This window comes from Lipotes vexillifer, unplaced genomic scaffold (genome assembly GCF_000442215.2).
Source record: "Lipotes vexillifer unplaced genomic scaffold, Lipotes_vexillifer_v1.1 scaffold278, whole genome shotgun sequence".
NCBI classification, from domain to species: Eukaryota; Metazoa; Chordata; class Mammalia; order Artiodactyla; family Lipotidae; genus Lipotes; species Lipotes vexillifer.
This window is the reverse complement of record NW_006769677.1, coordinates 4,758,973-4,783,069: the sequence shown is the minus strand read 5'-3', so window position 1 is coordinate 4,783,069 and position 24,097 is coordinate 4,758,973. Positions and strand designations below refer to the sequence as shown.

General features: G+C 36.3%; 1 protein-coding gene across 5 annotated transcripts in view; it reads right to left on the bottom strand.

The window, feature by feature from the left end:
* Window positions 1–694: 694 nt before the first annotated feature.
* ATL2 (atlastin GTPase 2) overlaps window positions 695–24,097 on the bottom strand; it is a 62,947-nt gene continuing 39,544 nt past the window's right edge. The window contains exons 3-14 of one of the 5 annotated variants that reach the window (XM_007445782.1): window positions 16,335–16,469; window positions 15,980–16,084; window positions 12,620–12,670; window positions 12,264–12,320; window positions 10,696–10,788; window positions 8,468–8,606; window positions 7,564–7,691; window positions 6,182–6,238; window positions 5,185–5,256; window positions 4,071–4,502; window positions 2,519–2,533; window positions 1,689–2,421 (exon numbers count right to left, since the gene is read on the bottom strand). In XM_007445782.1, coding sequence (XP_007445844.1) covers window positions 2,314–2,421; window positions 2,519–2,533; window positions 4,071–4,502; window positions 5,185–5,256; window positions 6,182–6,238; window positions 7,564–7,691; window positions 8,468–8,606; window positions 10,696–10,788; window positions 12,264–12,320; window positions 12,620–12,670; window positions 15,980–16,084; window positions 16,335–16,469 — 1,392 coding nt within the window. In that variant the 3' untranslated portion in view covers window positions 1,689–2,313. Of the gene's footprint in view, window positions 2,422–2,518; window positions 2,534–4,070; window positions 4,503–5,184; window positions 5,257–6,181; window positions 6,239–7,563; window positions 7,692–8,467; window positions 8,607–10,695; window positions 10,789–12,263; window positions 12,321–12,619; window positions 12,671–15,979; window positions 16,085–16,334; window positions 16,470–24,097 lie in introns of all 5 variants that reach the window. The other 4 variants (XM_007445781.1, XM_007445780.1, XM_007445779.1 and 1 more) reach the window with 4 other exon arrangements.

Below are 24,097 nucleotides of genomic sequence, written 5' to 3'. Positions count from 1 at the left end.
ACTCTTTCCAACAAGAAATATTAAGAAATCCAATGGTTTAGATTTCACAACACTTTTGCTTAAAAATAAATAAATAAATAAATAACCAACCTGTCTTTAATTTCAGAAGAATTGCTATTTATACAACAAACTTTTTATTTTTTCCATTTATAAAAACAGTCTACGGCACTCATAAAACAGGGTGGTAAAAGAAATAAAAAGAGACACATTTCAGGTGGATTCTGTTTAAGAACAGATGAGTTGGTAGCAGTTTAATACAGATGGAAACAAATACAATCCATATAAAAACAGGATTTGAAGCAGGAGGCAGATATATCAACCAAAGTAAATTTAGAGCTTTCGGCCATGCAGCTCAACATCTGAGTTCTCTTCACTTAAAAACCAAACTAGACGCTTTAATAGGTGTTCATAGAGAAGGCTACAAAAGTATTACAGAATGTTAGCCTTACGTACACCACAAAAAAGAGAGAAACAAAATTAATAAATCCCCTAGGCTAATCACAAGTTTTCCCTAACAGAGACAGACACAGAAAAGTAACTTTTTACAAGCTTAGATTCGAGGTATGAGGTACGATACCTTACAGCTCTCACTTGGGTGTTTCCCACTCATGCTCTTTTCAGTATAAACAAATAGGTTTATGTAATGGAATACATATTTGAAGAATTCCTTAAAAAAAAAAAATCACAAGTTCCATTTTATATATACAAATTTTTAATTATGTACTGAAAATAAATTACAGGAAGGAACTTTAAAATGCAACAGAGGACAAAGTCACAATAAACATTCCCATTGAATTCCCCTGGGGGGAGGGGGTGGGGGGAGGGTGGTGAGACTGCAGTGCTTAAGAAGATAAATATCACAAATATATCAAAAACTTCAAATTGTCTATGCATTCACACACTGACATGAGCCACAAACATTCCTTCACAGGGACTGTACTCATTAGCCTACCACAGAACCAGATTTTGTCATAAACTACAAAACTTTTAATACAAAATCGTATTTATATATTTATAATTCATATACATGCCCTACCTGTGATTTTAGAAAATAAAAGCTACACACTGTATAGACACTCTTAACTCATAGCTGTAGGCAACATTTTTGGATGGAATTTCTCCCCCAATAAATTAACGGCATATTTTATGTACATGAAGGCTAAACTGCATAAAGACAGTTCAGTTTCCCAGATATGCATCTCCTTTTAGGGCGGGTTTATAAATTTAAAAAGGCAAGACAAATGTACACCTCAGAATCACTTTCTTAGCTACAAGAGTTGTCATGTAATTTCTGTGAAGTTTCTGATACATGCATTTATGTAATACTGGTATTGAAGGCAGTAAAGCAATATATACTTTTAATGTCGTGGCTCAATAAAGGCTTCATTGTCATTCCAATCTGATTCTTGATACAGTGATCCATAACTTCTCTAAAAATTAAAATTTCAATGGGACACTGTGTTAAAGAGACTCTGAATAGATTTCTTAAAATATTTCCCTGAAATATCCTTTACATAAGACAAATTTCACTAACATTAGATTAAGTAAAAAGGGGGAAAAAAAAGAATTAAACATGGTACAAGTGTGCATGAAAACTAATGCTCCTCAGCCAGTCTCCATGCCTTAGGAGCCATGAACAGAATATGCTTAAAACCAACAAACAAGTTCACACTCTGTGGCAGCCATCGGTGAAGCCAGTTATCTAAACTACTTCTACAGTTGATTGTAAACTTTGGTTTATTTTTACTTGAGTTCTCATTGTACAGCAAGCGTGAAAAAAAGCAAGAGTGGAGTCCATGAGGAGATGAACTGTCAGTCTGTCTTTAATCTGGCATGATGAGACACCTGGTCAGTCAGGCCTGCTTTGATAGAGTTTGTTACAGACTGCCTTATGTTTTCCTCCATCAAATTATCACCCAGGGGCTTCAATACCTGTGGTATGAGAAATGTGCAAAACAAATAAAAACATGAGGTAAAAAAAGAGTTACATATAAAAATAGATATAAAAATTCAATTCAAAGCAATGAAGAAAATAACCAGGAATGTGGGAAATAAAAAGGTGCTTCTCCCAAAAAAAGTTATGATGCTACAAATAATGCAGTTAGACATTTTATAATGCAACAAAAATTACTTTCCTCCTATTCAAACCATTTACAATTCCTATGAGATGGATGTGCAATTCCATACCCTATATGCAGCATCAAATCTGGTATGTATACAGCATTTATGCAGACCGGCCCAGACGGTCCTGCTTATTGTCCTACATGTGTAAGTGTGAACACTTCGGATAGAGAAAAAAGTTAAAAATACTGTCTAATTTTTCTTCTTGTTATTGTTGGATGACAGTCTCTGTCGCTGTGCTGATGAAAGAGCACGATGAACCATTCGACGTCTAGTAACTTCAAACAGTTTGGAAAACACCTAAAACATGGAGTGATTCGTTAGGAGAATGACTCAGAGTGCCTTGAAGTTAAAGAACTTAAGACTACAAGAATTTGAGACTTTGTAGGTTTCTCACCTTCCTGGGACTCCTCTGAAGCAAAAGAAAAGAGAAATGCAAAAAAATTTAGACAAGTGTTGACACAGCACAGATCTTCTGACTAGTGATCATCTTACCTCAACTATACTGAAAATAATTTTACACACTTTAGATTCTTCCATTTACTTGTTTTGTAATAATGGCACCTCTAAAATCCTTAGAATCAATGCTGCACGGGAGATGAGTGGTTTTCAAAAGAAGACAATGTACAACTATCGAAATTCATGTTGCACAAAATTAGTAATGGTCCAACATTTTTAAAGTAGGTAATATTTTAAGTGACATTGTGATAGCTTTTTTTTTTGAGGTTGTGATAGCTTTTAATCCATCTTCTGTCAGAAGATATCAAAGGAATATAAAGAATGAGATTATTTTTGATATAAAAATTTAAATTTTACAAATATCCAGACACAAGCTTCCAAATCAGATCTGAATAAATAGAGCATTTCTATAAAGAAGAAATATAAAATCCAAATTAATATAGTGAGTCACTGTATAAAATAATAATGACATTATTAATAGAAAAGTCAACATCCAATCAACTTCTTCAGTCTCTGAATTTAAAGCCAAACCAACATGGACCTGCATATCTTAGATCTTCAAATAAGCCCAATACTTCATCAGCCCACAAATGGTATCTGAAAACACCTTTTATAACTGTCCATCGGTAATAACTGTAGTTTTCATTCTGGTCCTTGACATGATGCTCAAGTATTTCACGATGATCATTTTAATGATAACATCCTTAAATGAAATTTTCTGAACACAGGCAATTCCAGACAACAGGTGGCTGATATACAACAAGGCTTTCCTTAGTAGATACTTGTCAGGCCCAACTTTGAATTCTGGTTTGAGGTAAAAGATCATGATTTGAATTCTGGTTGAGATAACGGATTATGATTAAGAAAAGCTGGTTCTCTGTTTGTGGTGCTTTGCTTTGTTCGTTAGTATTTCCATAGTATAGAGGTCAAACAAAGTTTCTTTGATGTAAGAATTTCCTATAAGATTGTTCCTTGTAGTACATCAGTAAATCACTACTAACTTCATGGAAGGCAATGAAGACACAATATTTTTCCTGGAATGTAAGCATGCCTTGGTTCTTGCCAATATTAGTAAGAAACTTCTTTTGCTTTCCTAAAGCAAAAGAATTACACTTCCAAACTTCTTTCCTTACCTTCATTACTCTTGCACTAATTATATTTTCTTTTCTTAAAAAAAAAAAATCCTTAAAGACTCTGGCCCTGCCCACTTGTCTGGTATAATCAGGCCTACGACTAAGAATCTATCCAAAGGATATTACAGATGTAAGCCAACCAAAGCACACTATAATTACAACTTTAAAGGGGAAAAAAAAACAGTTTATATTCAAATTATGCATCTAAACAAAAAGGAAAATATCCTTTTACCATTCTCCAGATAAAGGAAAAGTAGGTGTGCAAATACTGGGGGTGGGGAATGGGGGACTGGAAGGAGGGGTGGGGAGTCACAGGGATAAGACTAGTCACTGAAAAACCAAAAGACAGATACCAACCTGTTCCCATAGTGTTTCAGCAATCTGATCAATCATTGTTCCAATTTCTCTGAACTCCCCAGAGTATTTAACATATGCCCAAGTACAAAGAGACGTCAGTGCTAACCCCATGACAAGGTTACACAAGACGGCTATAGAGTTTAGGCCAACGAAGCCAGTCAGTCCTGAGATTATATACATAGCAAACATGACTGCAAATAGTGTGGCAGGTGTACGAGCAGCATAGAAGATATTTTTGCCATCATTGTGCTTTATAAAATTTGCATAGGTTTCTTCTATTTCAGCCTCAAGCTGGTCCTGATAACGACGGCAGAATTCATCTCCACCCATTTTTTTTACTGAACGAAACTGTTTAATCGCCATTTCCTTGAGATCCAGGTGTCTTCGCTCCAGATCTGAAGGTGCAATGTAAGGCTTGTCCCCACCACATACCTGTACAGGCAGGGTTACATTAGGACAGATTACATGCTGCAAATAATTCACACTTGAAAGAAATTCCCTGATCATAATTTTTAATCTCAAAAAGTCAAACCACCTACATGGTTTAGTTTTAAATCTGTTCATAATACTTCACACATTATCATAACCTACTTATTTCTTATATGTTTAACTGACTCAAGCAAAATAAACTTTCCAAAATTAATTATATTGGTATTAATTATATACCAATAAAGACAAAAAGAATTATACTGCAATCTGTACCTGACTTCATCTGACCCAGCAATACACCAAAGGAGTACAAAAGATTGCTGGCAAGAAAGTGGGTAAAAGATAACATAAAAAAGGTACTTTAATGTTTGAGTTAGCAAGCTTAGCAAAGAAATTGCTATTGCCCTTAAGCTGATGTTGCTTGCATCAGAAGCTACTAATAACAGCACTCTGAATCATGTATCAGAAAATATTTCAGTGTGGTCTATGTAATAACTTACTACCCATATCCTGCACTCTAACCATGGGAATTATATTCTTAGTTTATTTCCAGCAGAGATGATAAAGGGAAATTTGGGAATGATGTAACATGACAACGTATAAGGAGCACAAATTGGTTCAATTATTTTAAATATAAAAATCTTCTATCTTACTCTAGTGTCAAATTTAAATTTTAATTACAAACCTGCTCCATACTTTTGCAATAGATCTCTCTTGCTCCTGCTACTGCAGCAAGATTATTAGCTTCAGCTGTTGCCTAAGAAATAAAATAAAATGTGCCAATTTTATGTGAAATACCTGATAACTATAAATTCTGATTAAGACAATAAATTATGTACAATGACCAAGTCTGAAAATGAATCAGAGAAAATATTATCAACTTCCAGTTTTCCTTTCTAATTCAAGGAAACACCAGTATAAAGGATATAATAATTGCTTCTAATAGGACTACCTGCTTAATCTTGTTTTGCTTAGGTTTGTTAAAGTGGGTTTGTAGAAAATACCACATATGCCCAGGAAATTATAGAGAATTAAACATATACAACCCTAAAATGTGTCAAGTCCCCAGGTGCAAAGCATCAAGAATTACTCATATGGTCCTCTCTCTCATTATCAGTATTACATATAAGATACATTTTAAAATCCACAAAACTGCTTATTGTATGGGTTTTATGAAAAAACAGTTTAATCCACTATAAAACTGAGAAACTGCCCAAAGTAGCAATTTTTAAAAAAAATGAATTAGGTTAAAATAACACTGTCCCTAAAGAACACCTTTTTAAAAAAAATAAAAACAAAATCTATATTCACTAGAACCAGATGTGAATCATTAATACCAAGAGAAAATAAGCCTTATTTCAAACAACATTCATTGTCAAAGAATCAGAAAGCAGAGCAAGGCTCTTGGTTTGGCAAGGCCCATATGAAGCTATCTTTGGAAGCAGAAATTCTCCTACACTTTTTGAGCAACTGAAGAGAAGGCACTGAGGACCCTCATTTCTGGTTTGCAAGGTGTGCAACCTGTAGTTACAAAAACTCATTAAAACTTCAGGACCCATGCCTTAAGTATCTAAAATGTATTTGCATGGAAAGAAACACTACCCCGTTTCCAGCATTTATCTCTAAAGCAAAGATTTTTTTTTCTCCTTCGTAAATAAATGTATGTACAACACACACACTACCTGAAGCATGGACTTTGGATGTGGAAGTTCCTCTCCTTGATAAATTTTAATGTAAGCCTAAAAATACAGAAGACTCATTATATTCATAGGTTATGCAAGTTGGCTCCACATCCCCAAAGAAAGAAAAATCATTAAATAGAAAAATGATTCACACTATTAAAAGGAAAGTCTAGGCTTTAAAAATCATACACTCTCATTCCAACAGAGTTAACCCTATTCTCAACATTATTAAGTGTGTATGTTGCTAAATAATATCCTAGAGAAATGTCTCTAAATATAACTCCAACTTGGCATAAAAGTTACGTCCCATAAAGTTATATATAAAATGCCATCTACTTTATGAAAAGAAATCCATAATTCTCCCCTAATGCCAACATTTCAAATAAATATGTAACAAAATATTTTAACTCAGTATTTTACTTTGACCAGCTTAAAGTATACTTCAGTTCAAGGGAAAAAAAATTACTGAATTTGTGGTTTAAGAGTAAGAAAGAAAGATGAACGTTTTTGAGTAAGTTCTATATAGGAATCTTTCACCTCAACTTTCTACTGACTCTGAAATGAAAGTGATCAAGTGTCCATTAAATAATACAAAAATACACTCTTAGTTAACTGTATTTCCCTTCTGTCTATTTACAACTACAATGAATAAATACAAACCTCTACAATAGTCTTGCTCTGGCAAGCAAGCTATAAAGACTAGAGAACAGGGCTTCCCTGGTGGCGCAGTGGTTGAGAGTCCGCCTGCCGATGCAGGGGACACGGGTTTGTGCCCCGGTCCGGGAAGATCCCACATGCCGCAGAGTGGCTGGGCCCATAAGCCATGGCCACTGAGCCTGCGCGTCTGGAGCCTGTGCTCCGCAGCGGGAGAGGCCACAACGGTGAGAGGCCCGCGTACCAAAAAAAAAAAAAAAAAAAGACTAAAGAACAGCAGAGGGGGGAAAAAAAATGTATGCATAATTTACTTGAGCTCAAACCCAGTCTGGATACTTTCAGCTGCTCTTATCAAGTCCCAGACTCTGAAAGAAGGCTTTTGTGAGAACTCAGCATACAGAATTATGCTCCCAATACCTATTTTATCATTCTCAAATGATAGAGTGGTATTATACTATTACAGTGAATGGTTCTTCTTTCCATATCAGAGCTGGAGAAAAAGTAGGATAACTCTACAAAGAACAAAATCACTGTCTAGAAGATACATGTTGTCTGCTACAATCTTAAATATTCTTAAATACTGATATATCCAATTCAAGGCAAAAAAATATAAATTTTACTTTTTTGCTTTAAAATAAAGATAAGAAATTTCCTGTACATACAGATGAGTTTTAAGTCAGCTATATTTCTAACTTAGACAAAGCCATTTAATTTAAGAATTTTCCTACCTTAAAGTATTCTACAAGATCTCTACAAGTGACTTTAGATCCACTTATCTCTTTTTCTACCAAATTTTCTGGGGCAAGCAGCAATGGAACCAGATTTCGAAGCTCTCGTTTAAACTCTTCATCAATATCTAGTGGACATGAAATTAGTCAACATGTCAGTAAAAAAAAAAAAAAAAAAAAAAAGTAAAGTCCCCATTGGTAAGAGTTAATAAAATTCTATTTCATAAAATATGCTACTTAAGTGTAGATTCATTTCAAAAAACTCATCCAAACACGTCACACTGTCACATCTCCTAGGAAAAAATATAACCACCCCTCCACTCTACTACCCCACTTCCCTCATCTCCCAATAATTCTTTCAGCCCAAATAATAAATAAAACTGTGGCCTACCAGAACAAATTCCACATCAAGTATTTTAACTAAACTATCCTCTCCAAATGGCAAGCAATTCATGAAACTGTATTAAATTTTAATACTAAATTTTGTTTCTCCAGCCATACTGTTAAAAGTTTTGTCAATCCTCAAGCCTTTTGCCATCATGCTCAAAATAATCCTAAAACATACACAAAAAATTACACCATCACCCCCAAACAGACTTAAATCTAATTACATCAATATAATATATTAGTGATGCTTTTTAGCAGACTGCAATCAGATGAAATACTGAAATGTTCTTAGCCTTCGGTATTTTTAGGACATCAGTGCTGAGCAACAGACCACCTTATAAAATGTTAATCAATATGCCAGGTGTTTGCAAGAAACCAATACATTACAATCACACCATTAATAATGCATCAAAATGTCCTCCAGTATAAAAGAAAAAAATTAAGGAACCATGTATTTTTTTTAACTTTCAGCCTCTAAAACTTAAGTTCTGATTTTAGCAAGAATGGGAATTCCCACCTTTCAATCTCCCATCAAAACTAGGATTAGTTGCAACTTTAAGACCAGGATGTGGCAAAAGGAAGCAACCAAGATTTGAGAAACAATTGTGAATGTGCTTCCTTACATTCTGTAGCTCTTCATGTTGATTTTGTTTTACCTGGGGACAGAAGGAGACAAGGTGAAGGTGCAAACAAGAGAAAAACACATTTTTTTTAAGAAAACACACATGTACTCACATGCATGCACACTAACTCAGATGCTAGTCTAGATGTGTGTTTCTTGACAATAAAATTTTACTAAAGACCCATTTCTAACCATTTGATAAGACCCCACTCTGTCTTAAACCACAAAAGATTTTTTTTCCCATGTTAGCTGCCAACGATATGAATAAATACAAATAATAATTAATCATAATATCTAACACCAGAACAACAGGTGTGGTTGTGATTTATAAACCTGTAAATAAATTAAGAATCTGCCTTTAAAGTACTTATAATGGCAAAGAGAAAAACAAAGTACTAATTTGCCTACAAATTAAAAGGTCAGCCCCTGAGCAAAACAACAGATAAGGCGAAAAGCTCCAATGCAGTCCAAAAAGCCTTAAAAATTTATTAGGATTTCGGCACTCACTCCAAATGATTATTTATGATTTATGCTAGTTTATCAGTGTTTTGCAGAAGAGAGATTGCTATGTATTTTCTGGAAGGAAATCCTAATGTTAGATTTTTAATAACTACTTATCCCAATATAACTCACATATTCTCCCAAACTCGTCTCAAAAACCATTCTAAAAAACATGCACCATTCGTAATCAACAAAATCTGGAAACTACCTAAATCTCCATCAAGAGTAGAATGGAAAACCTGTTGCCTGTTCATACAATGGAAGACTGCATAGCAATGAGAATAAGTGAACTAAACTACATGCAACAATATGGATTAATCTCAGAAATGTAATACTGGGCAAAAGAAGCTGGACACAAAAGAATACATACTGTATATGATTCCTTTCATAAAAAGTCCAAAAACAAAGCCTGTTGGAGGTCAAAAGAGTAATGAAGGGTTTGTAGGTCAAAAGAGTAATGAAGGGTGCAGGAGTTAGTGGATACAGGCAGTTGCTTCTGGGTGGTTACATGGCCATGTTCAATTTGTACAAACTCCTCAAGCTGCACACTTATGATCTGAGTACTTTTCTGTATCGCTTCAATAATATATTTAAAAACTTCCTTATCTTTGAAGTACATAATTCTGAATTTAGTTAGTATGCCTGATGTGCTGTGGATTAATTTCTTCTGAACAAACCAGAGAAAACGCTGATGAATGAAATTATCTGACAAGTCTAGAAATGCCTTGCAAATAATCCAAGAAATGAGGAGTTGGTTTTGATCTCATTTTAGGATTAAGAAAAATTACATTATACCCTAAGTCTTTGAATGTGGCTGCAAAATTAAATGCATTTTTCCATAGGAAACAAACAAAATTTTATTACCCCAAAGAGCTAAACCTCCTACTTATGAATAAAGGTATTTTTATGTATCTTTTGTGGACGTCAGTAGGTAGGTAGTATCCGACCTGAGGGTTTCCCAAAGTACTTCCATGTTATTTTCCAGGAATGACTTGGTGTGGCATTTGCATAGGCCAGGCCAGGAGCTTGGATATTTGGGTCCTACTCCCAGTTATCAATAATTAGTTACATGACCAAAGGCAAGTCACTTTTCTGGGTGTGTGTGTGTGTGTGTGTGTGTGTGTGTAAAGGCTATACTAGATAATGTGTAAGATCCCTTTTTTCTCTATATGCTGCCACTCTATGAGATAGTATTCCTTAGAAAGAGAGTCTCACATCATCTGTGTTCAATGCATCCACACTAGATTATCCAGCCTGTCCCAAATGCTCAGAAGCTCAGCTGGGCCAGAAAGAGAAATGCATGCAACCTGAGCAGATCCAAAAGTTAGTCTACTTCAAACTTTTATCCTTTGAATATTGATTTATTGAAGGGGCAGTTGGCTCTGGAGAGAAATATCCATTCCTTAACTTCTACTTGAGGGCATTTCTATTGTCCTCTTTCACAGGAGTGCTACCAATTTACTTCTCATCAATTATGTATGCAGTTATCTGGGTTAACTTGGGATACTCAATTTGTTCCAATGACACTTAGAGGTTGGTAGTCTAAGCAGCAGTCCAGACAGTCCACACCTTCACCTGGGGCTTGGTGCTTATGCTCTCTTCTCTAAGAAATGGGGGCTTACCTGCAATCTCTTTTCAAGGAATTGTTTTCCACCTTCCAAACCATATGAATGTTCATAAGGATAACTCCAGTCTCGAATCAAAAACATTAGTGTCTATAGAAAGAAGGGGAAAAAACTGAAATCATTTCTTATAAAATTTTACCAAAAATTACTACTTTAATAACTGAAGCACCCCTTACTCCCCCAAAACAATCCTTATCAAAAGTTATAGTAACCAAATGGCTTAATACTACTCATAGTTATATCAAGAGCCTACATAAGCCAACAATACTCCCAGCTCCTATACCAAGAAACTACCTCCATTTGAGAACCTCATTGTGTATAAGAGTCACCACAAGCAATAATACAGGATATTTTAAAAAGAAACAAAAGACATATCAGGGTATACAGATCATAATTTTAAGTCAAGATTGTGTAACTAGAAGACCAACTAACCTAATTCTAGACCAATTAGTTCTTTTCACAGAATTTTTAATTCCTATACGCTTAAGTTCCTCAGCTCAGCACTACTGACACTTTGGGTCAGATAATTCTTAGTTGTGCACAGCTGTCCTACATTTTGTAGGATGTTGAACAGCATGGCTGGCCTCTATAAACTAGATGCCAATGGCATGAACTTCCTCCCCAAAACTGTGACAACCAAAAATGTCTCCAGACACTGGCAAATGCCCTCTGGGTGGCAAAATTACCCCAGTTCAGAAAAACTGATAGAGGCCAAATAGAGTATATTTCATCATATACACAAAATAACACCATAACGTGCCCAAATATTTCATAAGAGTGATCACCTGAGCCAGACAAGACTGAGGCAGAATCAATGTAACCCACTAACAGAATCACCAGTGATACTATCACACAGGAAGGACTTCACACACTGATGAGCAAACAGGGTGGAGTCATTCTCACCTACTATATATAACACAACTAACCAAAAAGTACAATGTCTACTTACAAATTACACTTATTTCAAAAAAGAATCTATCTGAAATTAGCTCTGCTTTTTAAAAAATCTCTAATGATAAGACTCCACAGAAGCAAGCAGAGCATATGCTTCTCAAATCAAGGTTCATTTCTGACTTAATATTCTGTACCTAGCATTTAAAAGTAATAAAAAAACACATGGGGGAGAGATATAATAAATTCTGAAAGTGTTCTATTTGAAACAAAAATAAAGAATAACAGGTCTAACCTTGACTTGTAATATACCACACACACACACACACACACACACACACACACGTACAACCAATAACATTTTCTAGTAGTTTATCACATATAAAAGAAATTTACATGACTGTCTCAAGTTTTGGAAGTAATATCCAGTTAAGAGAAATGTTATTAACCTCTTTAAGTAAAAGTATTAAGAACCAGTCTATATTCATTTGTTCTATTTCCTATCCTGTAAGCTGCTACTGATAAGATGGTGATGACATTACCATAAATTAGTTTCAATTCCACTAGATCTGTTGCTAAAAATGAGTTTCGCATAATGTCCTCATATCTCCAGAGATACAAGATGATAGTTTTTCATAGATAAATTTTTTTTTAATGATAAAATATTTATTTACCTGAAATGGCTTCTGGTAGATTTCTTCCATTGCAAGTCTGCCGTATTCTGTAAATAACTATTAAATCAAATTATTTAAAATAATGCCCCCGAAGAGGTTGAAAGAAGACCTCTGTAAAGCTATTCTATATCAGACGACTAGATGTCAGAGCCTTTAAAATCATTTGAAAGCCAAGCATTTAATTTTTTACGACTGCGTATACTTTAAAATTTCTTCTAGTTAAGAAGTCGCACATCTGCTTAAAACCATATAATAGTCAATCTTCTTACAATATTACAGGTTCTTGGTGTAAAGTCACAACAAAGTGGGAATTAAATTTTCAATACTTTGGCATACATTCTTTGAGACATACATACTTGCAAGTGTTGAAGATCATCTTCTTGAATATTTTGAGACAAATTATACACCTGTTAAAACAAATTTTTGTTTTTGTTAGTGTTTTACTTTGAATACCCAGCTGTGTATAACTTTACTTGTGGAAACGAAGGCTATTTTACACCTAAGCACAAATGAATGACTCAGTCACTATCTTAACCAGTGGTCCATGAAAAGAATTTTCTTTTTTCCTAACAGGATAAAACATTAAGGAGGAAGCAGTGGTGGTAAACTATGTAAAAATCATGAATATAGCATATGGGGCCAAGAAGGTAGCAGACATTAAAAAAAAAAAAAAGAAGTATATTACATAGTAAGTTTCTTTAATGTTATGACATGATTTTTTTTTTTTTAAGTGAAGAGTTTCCCCAACTACCCAACTGTTTTTCTAAGTCAATGAATGTGAAGGGCATAGTTCTACTGGTTTGGCCAAAAAGTTCGTTCGGGTTTTTCTCTGTAAGATGTTACAGAAAACCCAAACGAACTTTTTGGCCAACCCAATACAAAGATAAATTCCTCCCTGGAACATTCATAGTATATACTTTATGGTTTATTCAGTGGGTGCCTCAACTAACTTGACTCTAATATTATGGTTATCATTTTACTTAAGCAAACTCAGTGTAAATAACTTGCTAACACACACACACACACACACACACACACACACACACGCGCGCGCGGTACATAGCACTCTTCCACTTTCCAAGGCCCACAGACCAGAGCTGGTAACGGAAACTTAAGTACTCTCAAGAAACAGCAATTGGAGAAAAGATTCACTAGGTCCAATCCTTCTGAGTCAGGTCTTTAAAAGATGACCCAGACCACCAAAGGAGAAAAGGGGATGTCCATAGTTGTCACCTCTGCTAGGAAATAACTTATATCTAAGAAAATAGGGTTACTCCAAATATAGAACAATTTGTTCTAACAGCAAATAAGTGATAATCTAACTTAATCACTTGGAGGTCAAGAATATAAACAGCCAATATAGCCCGGCAAACCTAAAATGATATTCTCAGTTGACTAATTCCAAACAGGTTCTTAAAAAGTAATTAATGATGAGGTGATTAAACTCTAGGTTTAAACTTAAAAACTGAAAGAATAACCAACCTATTCTCACCCATATGGGCCTTAGTTTTTAGAAAATAGGACCAGATCCCTTCATTGTCAGGGCCAGGTTATAAATAGCAAACAGAAAAGAAGATCTGTTTATTGTAGATCATTAGTACTTAGCATATTGTGTTGTACTTAACAGACGCTCAGTAATTATTTTTTGAAAGAATAAGTGACAAAGGGATCAATTTGTCATTGATCAGCCAGATAACTTATGTAAGGAAGGACAGAAATCTAGCCTCAAGAATCAGGAAAGAAGCAATAATAAAAACTAATTGTAGGGACTTCCCTGGTGGTCCAGTGGTTAAGACTCTGCACTCCTGGGACCTCCCTGGTGGCGCAGTGGTTAAGAATCCACCTGCCAACGCAGGAGACACAGGTTTGAGCCCTGGTCCGGGAAGATCCCACATGCCACGGAGCAACTAAGCCTGTGTGCCACAACTACTGAGCCTGCGCTCTAGAGCCCGTGCTCTGCAACGAGAAGCCACAGAAAGAGAAGCCCGCGCACCACAACTAAGAATAGCCCCCACTCACTGCAACTAGAGAAAAGCCCACGCACAGCAACACAGCCATAAATTAATTAATTAATTAATTTTAAAAAAAGACTCCGTGCTTCCAATACATGCAGGCACGGGTTCAACCCCTGGTTGGGAAACTAAGATCCCATATGCCGCACGGTGCGGCCTTAAAAAAGAAAAAAAAAAATTAATCTTCTTGATTATTTAGTTTACAAACCGCTTTCTTATGCATTTTCTCATTTGGATCTCATTTCTGACTGCACACAAAACCACACGTGAGATAGGCAAGATGGGCAAAATCTTTGTTTTACGATAAGAAAGTGGCTGAATGGCTTTACGTGGTTGTCCAAAACCAGTGCTCTCGCTATCATAAAGTTGAATAAACAAGAGAACACCATGGTATAAGTTTTAGGACAGAGAACTTATAATTTAATGCAAGCCACAAAGCCAGCTAATCTGAAGGGCTATAATGTGGTAATATAAACACAAAGATGTGGCTTCTGCTTGCCTCAAGAAAATGGTAGTTGTGCTGCCCTGCAAGATCAGAGAAAAAGAGGTAGGACAAACTGAAAAAAAGAGACTCTGAGAGTCCCCAATAACATCACTTAATTTGTAGTGACAGATATTCCTATCCCTATAATAAAAAGAAGCCACTTCTCTTACATCTCATAATAATTCCAAGACTTGTTTCCACTCTGACAGCTAGATACTTCAAATTGAGGAAGAAAGGAAATGGGAACTTTAATAGAAACTGGTCATACGTTCCAGATATTAATGGAAAGCACAAAAATTCCAAGACACTGTGACGGTATCACCTATAATCTACCATCCATAAGAAATATTTATCTCAGGAGAAGCACATACTTTTTAAAATATTTGCAAATATACATCTTGATACATCACCAGCTGGACCTAACCACCATACTTCAATAATTCATTTTTCAACCAGAGAATATCAATCACAGATGAGCTCAGGAAACAGAAAGTAAAGAAATAAAAAATGACCTGTGGTGGTTTAATTCAGTGCAATTAGTCTAAATTATACAGAAAAGAGATGGCCTAGCTTGAAGAGACTAGAACTTGACAGAACACCAAACATAACTCTAGGGTACAGCATAAGTGAAAAAACAGAAAGGATTTTACCCCTTTCTAAATGAAACAGGTGCTTTAAGTCCTTAGTTTATTATATAAACATCATTAAGGTTTCCTAAATAAGAATTATTATGCCTCTACCTCCATTAGTTCAAATAATCATGTACTAGTTGTCATACATATCGAGTAGAAAACTAAATTTCATTACTTGGTTTTGTTGTTTGTTTGGCTGGTTTAGCCAAAAAATAAAGAAACACCCTATACTTTATTGTATATGACTGAATTCAATTGAATTCAATATCAACTGAATATCCTTGAATTCAATTAAGGATAACAGGCAATAATATATATTCCTTTAAAAAGAAAAAAGCATAGATGCTATGATGAAATACCAAAGGGATTGGCTATTGGTTCACTGTTTCCCTGGTAAGCACTAAAAGTATGAAATTTCACATTGTAAGCCAGAACAGCAAGCATAGAAATGTAAGTGACCAATACTAAATGTAAATAGTTTCTCTGATTTTAATCCTTTTTTTTTCTTCAATCAAAAGGCATTTTGAGGAAGAGCAAAGGTATTAGGATTGTCTGACCTGATCATACCACAGCATCTCTGTATCTCACCTGGACAGAGCTAGTCATAGTGCTCAGAGCAAACACTGTTGCACAATCTTTGATAGTTGACTGGCTATCAAAGGCACCCTGGGTATCCATTAGCAGCACAGCCACCTAGGAATTTAAAAGTTTAAAATACTAAGTAAAAAATTCACCAATAGTGACTATAAAAGTCAAATATAAAATGGTTAATATCAAAATCAGTAATCAAGTCAAGAAAAGTCCTCTAACTTAAGTATCTCACACATTTTGACATAATAGTCCACATATGTTAAAGTTAACAGATATTAATAATTCTGTGTTGTTTTGCTCAAGAAAGAATATGGAAGAAAAAAACAGTAAAAAACTATAAAGAGAATCTCACTTTTGTTCCATTAGGTCTGTCAATCACAAACACTTCATTCCAGACTTGTATGCCTGTTGTTTCTCTTTCGCAACCACCTCGCCATGTAAAACCAGTCAATGGTTCATTGTTTCCACCAATCCAACTTTGAGAATCCTGTTAAAGTCAAGAATAAATAGAAAATAAAACACACAAAAATAAGAACTCAAAAGGAATATAAGAAATCACCCACTCTTCACAACACTGTAAATCAACTACACTTCAATAAAAATTAAAAGAAAAAAAAGAAATCATCCACTCATTTTATAGATGAGGAAGGTACATCCAGGGAGATAAAATATACTGTAACATTACACAAGTAGTTACAAAAACAGTCCCAAATCCCATCTAGGGTGTTTTGACTAAGAGATGTGGTCTTCCCCCAAACCTGAAGCTTCTTGAATAGCTCACATTTTCATACTCTAGGCTTCTAGATAAGTGGGGTCACACCCACTTCCCCCATTTTGGAAAGATTTCCTATGTTTAAAAATCATAAAAAGTAGATATTATTTCGATACCTCCTTGTACAAAACTAAGTTCCAGACAGAATGGCTGTCAAAACAGCATTGCTCTCTTAGAATAGCTTATACTAAAATGATTTCACACTGCCTTAATTTTCTCTTTAAAAAATATCAACTTTAAAAATAACCACAAGACTTGTTTGAAACCTGATTCAAACAATCCAGCTATAAAACTCTTTTTCGAAACCAAAAGGGAAATCTGAATGCAGACTGGGTATTATATTAGATGGTGTTAAGTTGGGGTAAAGATGATTGCTTGGTGTGATACTGGTTTTGTGGTTGTATTAATAATAATAATAAAGTCCTTAACTGTTAAATATTCAAGTATTTATGGTGAAAGAAAATGCTTAGCATTTGCTTTAAAATATTTCAGCCATAAAAAAGAATAAAAGGGCAGAGAGAAAAACAGATGAAACAAGAGCAGCAAAATGTTGACAGGTATACTGGGGTTCATTATACTCTACTATTTTGGGGTATATTTAAATTTTTCCATAATAAAATGTTTTAACGTACCTCACAGGGCTAGACTGTTATAATTAAATATCATAAAATTATATTAAAGTTACTATACCAAAAGGTAATTTATCTAGAAAATTAAATCTGGAATATAATAAATGAGTTAACTTTGACATATATTAAGAGCCCTAGGGACTTCCCTGGTGGCACAGTGGTTAAGGCGCAGAGCAGCTAAGCCCACGTGCCACAACTACTGAGCCTGTGCTCTAGAGACAGCAAGCTGCAACTTCTGAAGGCTGCACGCCTAGAGCCCGCGCTCCACAACAAGAGAAGCCACCGCAATGAGAAGCCCGTGCACCACAATGAAGAGTAGCCCCCGCTCGCCAAAACTAGAGAAGGCTCGCGCGCAGCAACAAAGACCCAACACAGCCAAAAATAAATAAATAAAATAAATAAATTTTTTAAAAAGAGCCCTATACTTTAAGTATACTTAAAGCCCATATACCCTTTTCTCAAAGTACCTCCCCCCACAGGAAAAATTCCTTTGTTTCAGAAATACTTCTAATAAGCTTTACTATATAGTCCAAAACAGATATCAAAGCTCAAATTAGGGGTGGAAAAAAGATGGGTATGGTAGGCTCAATGAGGGATGAAGCAATTTATGAAAACGAGATACAAGGTGGGGGAAAAAAGTGTTGTCCAGACCATCACTACCTAATGTGAAGATCTGTCTTAAACTTCAAACCATCTATAATTATTATTATCCCACAAAACTCCCATCCCCAGTAGGTTACCAATCCTATTAACTACAAAATTCTCTTGGATTCTCTTCTTCACTTTCAGTATCTTCAACTTTTGACCCTCATCCTTCTGTTGGTCACAAGGCTGCCTGCCACATGGCACAATTCTATTCACATTATATACTATGGACTTGTGCTTCAGGAGGCACCCTTCCAGGGATTATGGTCTTGCCCCTGGGCTATACTTTAGATGCCCCAAATAGCATGGAACCTCCCTGTCATACTCTCCAACCCATCCTTCCCATAGTCACTTAATTTTCTCAACAAGAAATGTAATCTTGCCACTGTCCTACTAAAAAGTCATCTGTGGCTCCCCATTTATTTACAGGACCATCTAGAGACCTGCTACATACAATCCACCTTTAATTTACTTTTTCTGCTCCTGACACTACTCATAAGTTCCTCCAACACACACACACACCCACACCTCTTCCAGTTTCTACCACTCCAAAAAGGTCACTATTCCCAAATAAGTATGTAGTTTAGCATCTCTATACCTTTGCTCCACCCGCTGTCTGCCTAGACTGAGCCAGCTGTCAAGAAACTCCGACTTTTGTGGACTCTTAAAGCATATTACCGACACTGCAGGTGGTTATCTTTAAATAGCTTTGCACTGCAGTTCTTGTGTGAATACTGAGAGCACGGGCTGTAAACTCCATTTTTGTTTACAAAACCGTTCCTACCAAAGTGCCTTGCCCTATTCTAGGCTCTCACATGTGGCATCTCATTCCCCAACAATGTCAAAGTGGTATTTAATGAACCGATTATTTTTAAAAGGTCCAACCTACACAAGTAACTTAAAAGAATCTACCCTATTAGAGAAATGTTTTTATTTGACATCTTGTTTCCCTATCCGTCCTGTGAGAATGTAAGTTCCATGAAGAAAGAAAGTTTTGTCTTTTTTTTCTCTCAAAACATAGAATAGTACTCCCAGAAAAGAGAATAGTGCCTGGCTTGCAGGAGGCACTCAAAATATTTGCTCAATAAATAAATACATTAAAAATTTTAATTATTAAGCTTCAGTGTGTTCCCTTTTGAGCATGTGTAAGAGATACCTAAGAAATATGATCCTTTTAGGGACTTCCCTGGTGGCGCAGTGGTTGGGAGTCCACCTGCCAATGCAGGGGACGCAGGTTCAAGCCCTGGTCTGGGAAGATCCCACATGTCTCAGAGCAACTAAGCCCATGCACCATAACTAGCCCGTGTGCAGCAACAAAGACCCAATGCAGCCATACATACATAGATAAATACGTTTACTAAGAAAAATGATCCTTTTAATTATTCCTAGAAACAATTACATGAACAAGAGAACAAAAATAAATTTTAAAAAGTATAGATGACTGATATCATAGGCTAAGATGTTTGTTAACCTTACCTTCTCCAAAGAAACTTTAAAAAGAACTGGTGTCTCATTTTAAAAATCTATTGACTATATATCATCTCTTCTTAGTTTACCCTGTAATGGAAATGTTTACTAAACTGATTAGTCAATAAAGGACAAAAGAAAAAGTAAGTCACAGAACCTAGCTAATTAAAACCACTAAGTTTTGATATTCCAAAACATGAAATTAAGAAGTCTTGCTATTTCTCTAACATATTGAATACTGATAAATTTAATATATTCATATATACTCATTCAACAAATATTTATTGAACCCCTACCATGTGCCAGCCACTGTTTTAGGTTCTAGGGATACAGCAGTGAAAAAGAACAAACATTCCTGCCCTCAAGGAGCATTCTAATGAATTCTAGAAGCAGCCTTGCTGATAACAGATACTATTTGCTGTCATAAGTTAGTAAAAGCAAACTTAAGAACTTGAAAAACAGTAATCTGATACCATTTACTACTGTAGGGACAAAAAAGTCCTTAAAACTCAAAATTTCTAAAATGATTTTAATCCTCCAGTAAAATAAAAACATCTTATTGAATAAATCTCAGTTGCAAAAGGCAATATGAAAACACCTGAACTTTAAATGTAGTCAAATATTATAGTGAATAAACATAAACCCTTGCCAAGAAGACTTACCAGTGTAATATAATTATCAATAATAAAGAACCCGGGCTTCCCTGGTGGCACAGCAGTTAAGAATCCACCTGCCAATGCAGGGGACACAGGTTCAAGCCCTGGTCCAGGAAGATCCCACATGCCGCGGAGCAACTAAGCCCGTGAGCCACAACTACTGAACCCGCGTGCTGCAACTACCGAAGCCTGCGCACCTAGAGCCCGTGCTCTGCAACAAGGGAAGCCACTGCAATGAGAAGCCTGCACACTGTGACAAGGAGTAGTCCCCCTCGCTCCAACTAGAGAGAGCCCACGTGCATCAACGAAGATAACGAAGACCCAACACAGCCAAAAATAAAATAAATAAATTTTTAAAAAATAATAAAGAACCCCTACCTACTCTAAATAATAAGAAACAAATTCTTACTTCACCATAGGAAAGATAACATTCTCTAGCAACAAAGTGAAACAATAGCTGGTAAACTTGAAACACAGACTTGGTGGTCCAACCAGGTCTATATGTATCAGACCATACACCCTGTTCCCAGTCTTACTGACTCCAACAATGGGCAGGCCAGAAGAATAAAGGCCCATTCAAAAGCCACGGTAACTCATCACAGCGAGGAGGAAAAGGGACAAAAAGGATGAAATTAAAGACCCAAGTAACTGTACAATGAAAGAGCAGATCCTTCCTAGTTATGAAGCATTCCCCATAAAAACATAACAGATGGGACTTCCCTGGTGGCGCAATGGTTAAGAATCCGCCCGCCAATGCAAGGGACACAGGTTCGAGCCCTGGTCTGGGAAGATCTCACATGCCGTGGAGCAACTAAGCCCGTGTGCCACAACTACTGAGCATGCGCTCTAGAGCCCCTGAGCCACAACTACTGAAGGCTGTGTGCCTAGAGCCCGTGCTCCGCAACAAGAGAAGCCACTGCAATGAGGAGTCCACGCACCGCAACAAAGAGTAGCCCCCGCAAAAAAAAAAAAAAAAAAAGAGTAGCCCCCGCTCGACCCAACTAGAGAAAGCCCGCACGCAGCAACAAAGACCCAACACAGCCAAAAATAAAATAAATAAAATTAAAAATTAAAAAAACATAACAGGGCTTCCCTGGTGGCGCAGTGGTTGAGAGTCCTCCTGCCGATGCAGGGGACACGGGTTCGTGCCCCGGTCCGGGAAGATCCCACATGCCGCGGAGCGGCTGGGCCCGTGAGCCATGGCCACTGAGCCTGCGCGTCCGGAGCCTGTGCTCCGCAACGGGAGAGGCCACAACAGTGAGAGGCCCGCGTACCGCAAAAAAAAAAAAAAAATAACAGATGAAAATCTTAATCTGTATAAAACTAGTACCTAATTCTGGAGATAGGTTATTAACATTAAACACACAAATCAGTGGATAGAATGAGTTAATATAAACATTCTGACCACCAAACATAATTTACAGTTTTCATTTGAATATGTAAGAATACTCTACAGGTCCTGGAACAAATTAAGCAACATTAGACTCTTAAAACAGTTTTAAAACTGTCTAACTAACATCTTAACCACCTCCATGTCCAACTCCTCCCTTTTGGGGCTGGACAAATTGATGACATTATGACTGACCCAAGGCACTAGCTCAAACAAGGACAACTATATCAACTTAGGTACACACCAAAGAAGTGTAAATAATCTTTTTTTTAAGGTTCTGGTTAAAAGGTGACCTTGACCTGGAAGACATTATGCTAAGTAAAATAAGCCAGATACAAAATAACAAAATTGTATGATTCTACTTATATGAGGTACCTAGAGTAGTCAAACTCATACAGAAAATAAAAAAGCGGTTATCAGGGGCTGGAGGAAGGGGAGGAATGAAGAGTTTAATGTGTACAGAGTTTCAGTTTGGGAAGGAAAAAGTTCTGGAGATGCACTGGTGATGATGATTGTACAATAATATGAATATAGTTAATGCCACTGAACTGTACACTTAAAAATGATTAAATGGTAAACTTTGTTATGCATTTTTAACCACAGTTTTTTTTAAGTGTACTTGAGTGCTACTAGAACAGAAAGGCGAAACATCTCTAGTTATTAAATTAAGGTTTGGCATGGAGATTTGACTTCACAGTCTTCCACTGGACTTCCAGCCTCAGTGCTCCCATATATAAAGCTAATGTAAAAAGCACACCAGCCTCACAACAAGAAAAAAGCTCAATATGAAAATCAACAAACTTTCTTTCTTAGATCAGAGAATTGAGGTCACAGGGCAAATTGCACACCAAAATCTGAGAGACAGGCAAATACAAAGGATCACAAGCTGAAGTCAGTTACCAAGGAGCAGAACTGCTGGAGCAAGTGGAAAAAACACTTAAATGGTAATTTGGACAAACTGCTGGAAGCTAAGAGTAGACTAGCATGAGACCTAAGACCTCTCATGGAGGTTCAGGCTTCATAGGCCCCTACTTTCTTGGGTTTTACAAAATTCAAGGAGCTCCCTGAGGTTTTTTTTTTTTTTTTTTTTTTTGGCCACGGCACACAGCTTGCAGGATCTTAGTTCCCTGACCAGGGATTGAACTTGGGCCACGGCGGTGAAAGCACTGAGTCCTAACCACTGGACTGCCAGGGAATTTCCTGCAACCATTTTCAAATACACTCAAGAAAGTAAGCACTGATAGCAGTCCCCATTAACAAAGGCCTGCCCTCCAAGACAAACTACCTTATCAGAGCTTTATCTAAGCCTGGAAAGGGCAATTCATCAACTCCAGCCCCCTCTATCCTTCCTGTCTCAAGTAAGGGGAGAAAAAAATTGTTAAGGCTAAGAAACACTTCTGAAGGTCACAGCTGAGGGACTCAGGCCCACTTACAAAACTGAGATTTAATCATAAAATGATATAGCTTTCCTCTCCCACACCTTAGCACCACATCAACCAGGCTCCACTACGATGACAGTGGATTACAACTGAGAGAACTGCAAGACACATTCTATTTAAGGAGTTCTTAGAGAAACCCAAGGATAATGGGGGAGGGGGAGAAAACTGAAGTCTCTGGGACCTAAAGCAGCAGAAAACATTAAACACATCTCTGAGCTAGAGCTAGATTAACATAACACCTCACACTAAAAACTTAACTGTCAGTTCCTATTTTCTGATATTTCATGCCTGATTTTCAACAAAAAAATTACAAGCCATGACAAAAGGTAAGGAAAAACAGACTGACGAGACAAAGCAACCATCAGAACCAAACTCAGATATGATGCAGATTTTGAAATATGAGGTAGTAAATTTAAAATAACGAGGATTAATATCTTAAGGGCTCTAATGAGAAAAGTAGAAAATGTGCAAAAACAAGTAATGTAAGCAGAGAGACGGAAACTCAAAGAATTAAAAGAACATGCTAGATATAAAAAACACTGTAATAGAAATAAAGAATGCCTTTAATATACTTATCCACAGACTGGACACAGCCAAGGAAAGAATCAGTGAACATGAATATATATCAATAGAAACTTCCCAAATTGAAATGCATAGACAAAAAAGGATAAGAATAACAGAACAGACCACTCAAGGACTGTGGGACAACTGCAAAAGGTGTAATATAGGTGTAATGGAAATACCAGAAGGAGAAGGGAGAAAAGCGTAAAAGAAACATCAGAAGTAATAATGGCTGATACTGAAAAACAGATCCAATAAAGTCAGAGAACACCAAATAGGATAAATACCAAAAGATCTATACCAGGCATATCACAGTCTAACTGTAAAATAACAAAGACAAAAAGGAAATCCTGAAAGAAAACAGAGACAAAAAACACTTTACCTGTAGAGGAACGAGGAAGGATAAGAATCACTTTGGACTTCTCACACACACGCAAACAGGAAGAGAATAGAGTGAAATATTTCAAGTGCTGAAAGAAAAAAGCCACCAACCTAGAATTCTGTATCCAGCAAAGTTATCCTACAAAAGTGAAGGAGAAATAGTCTTCCTTAGACA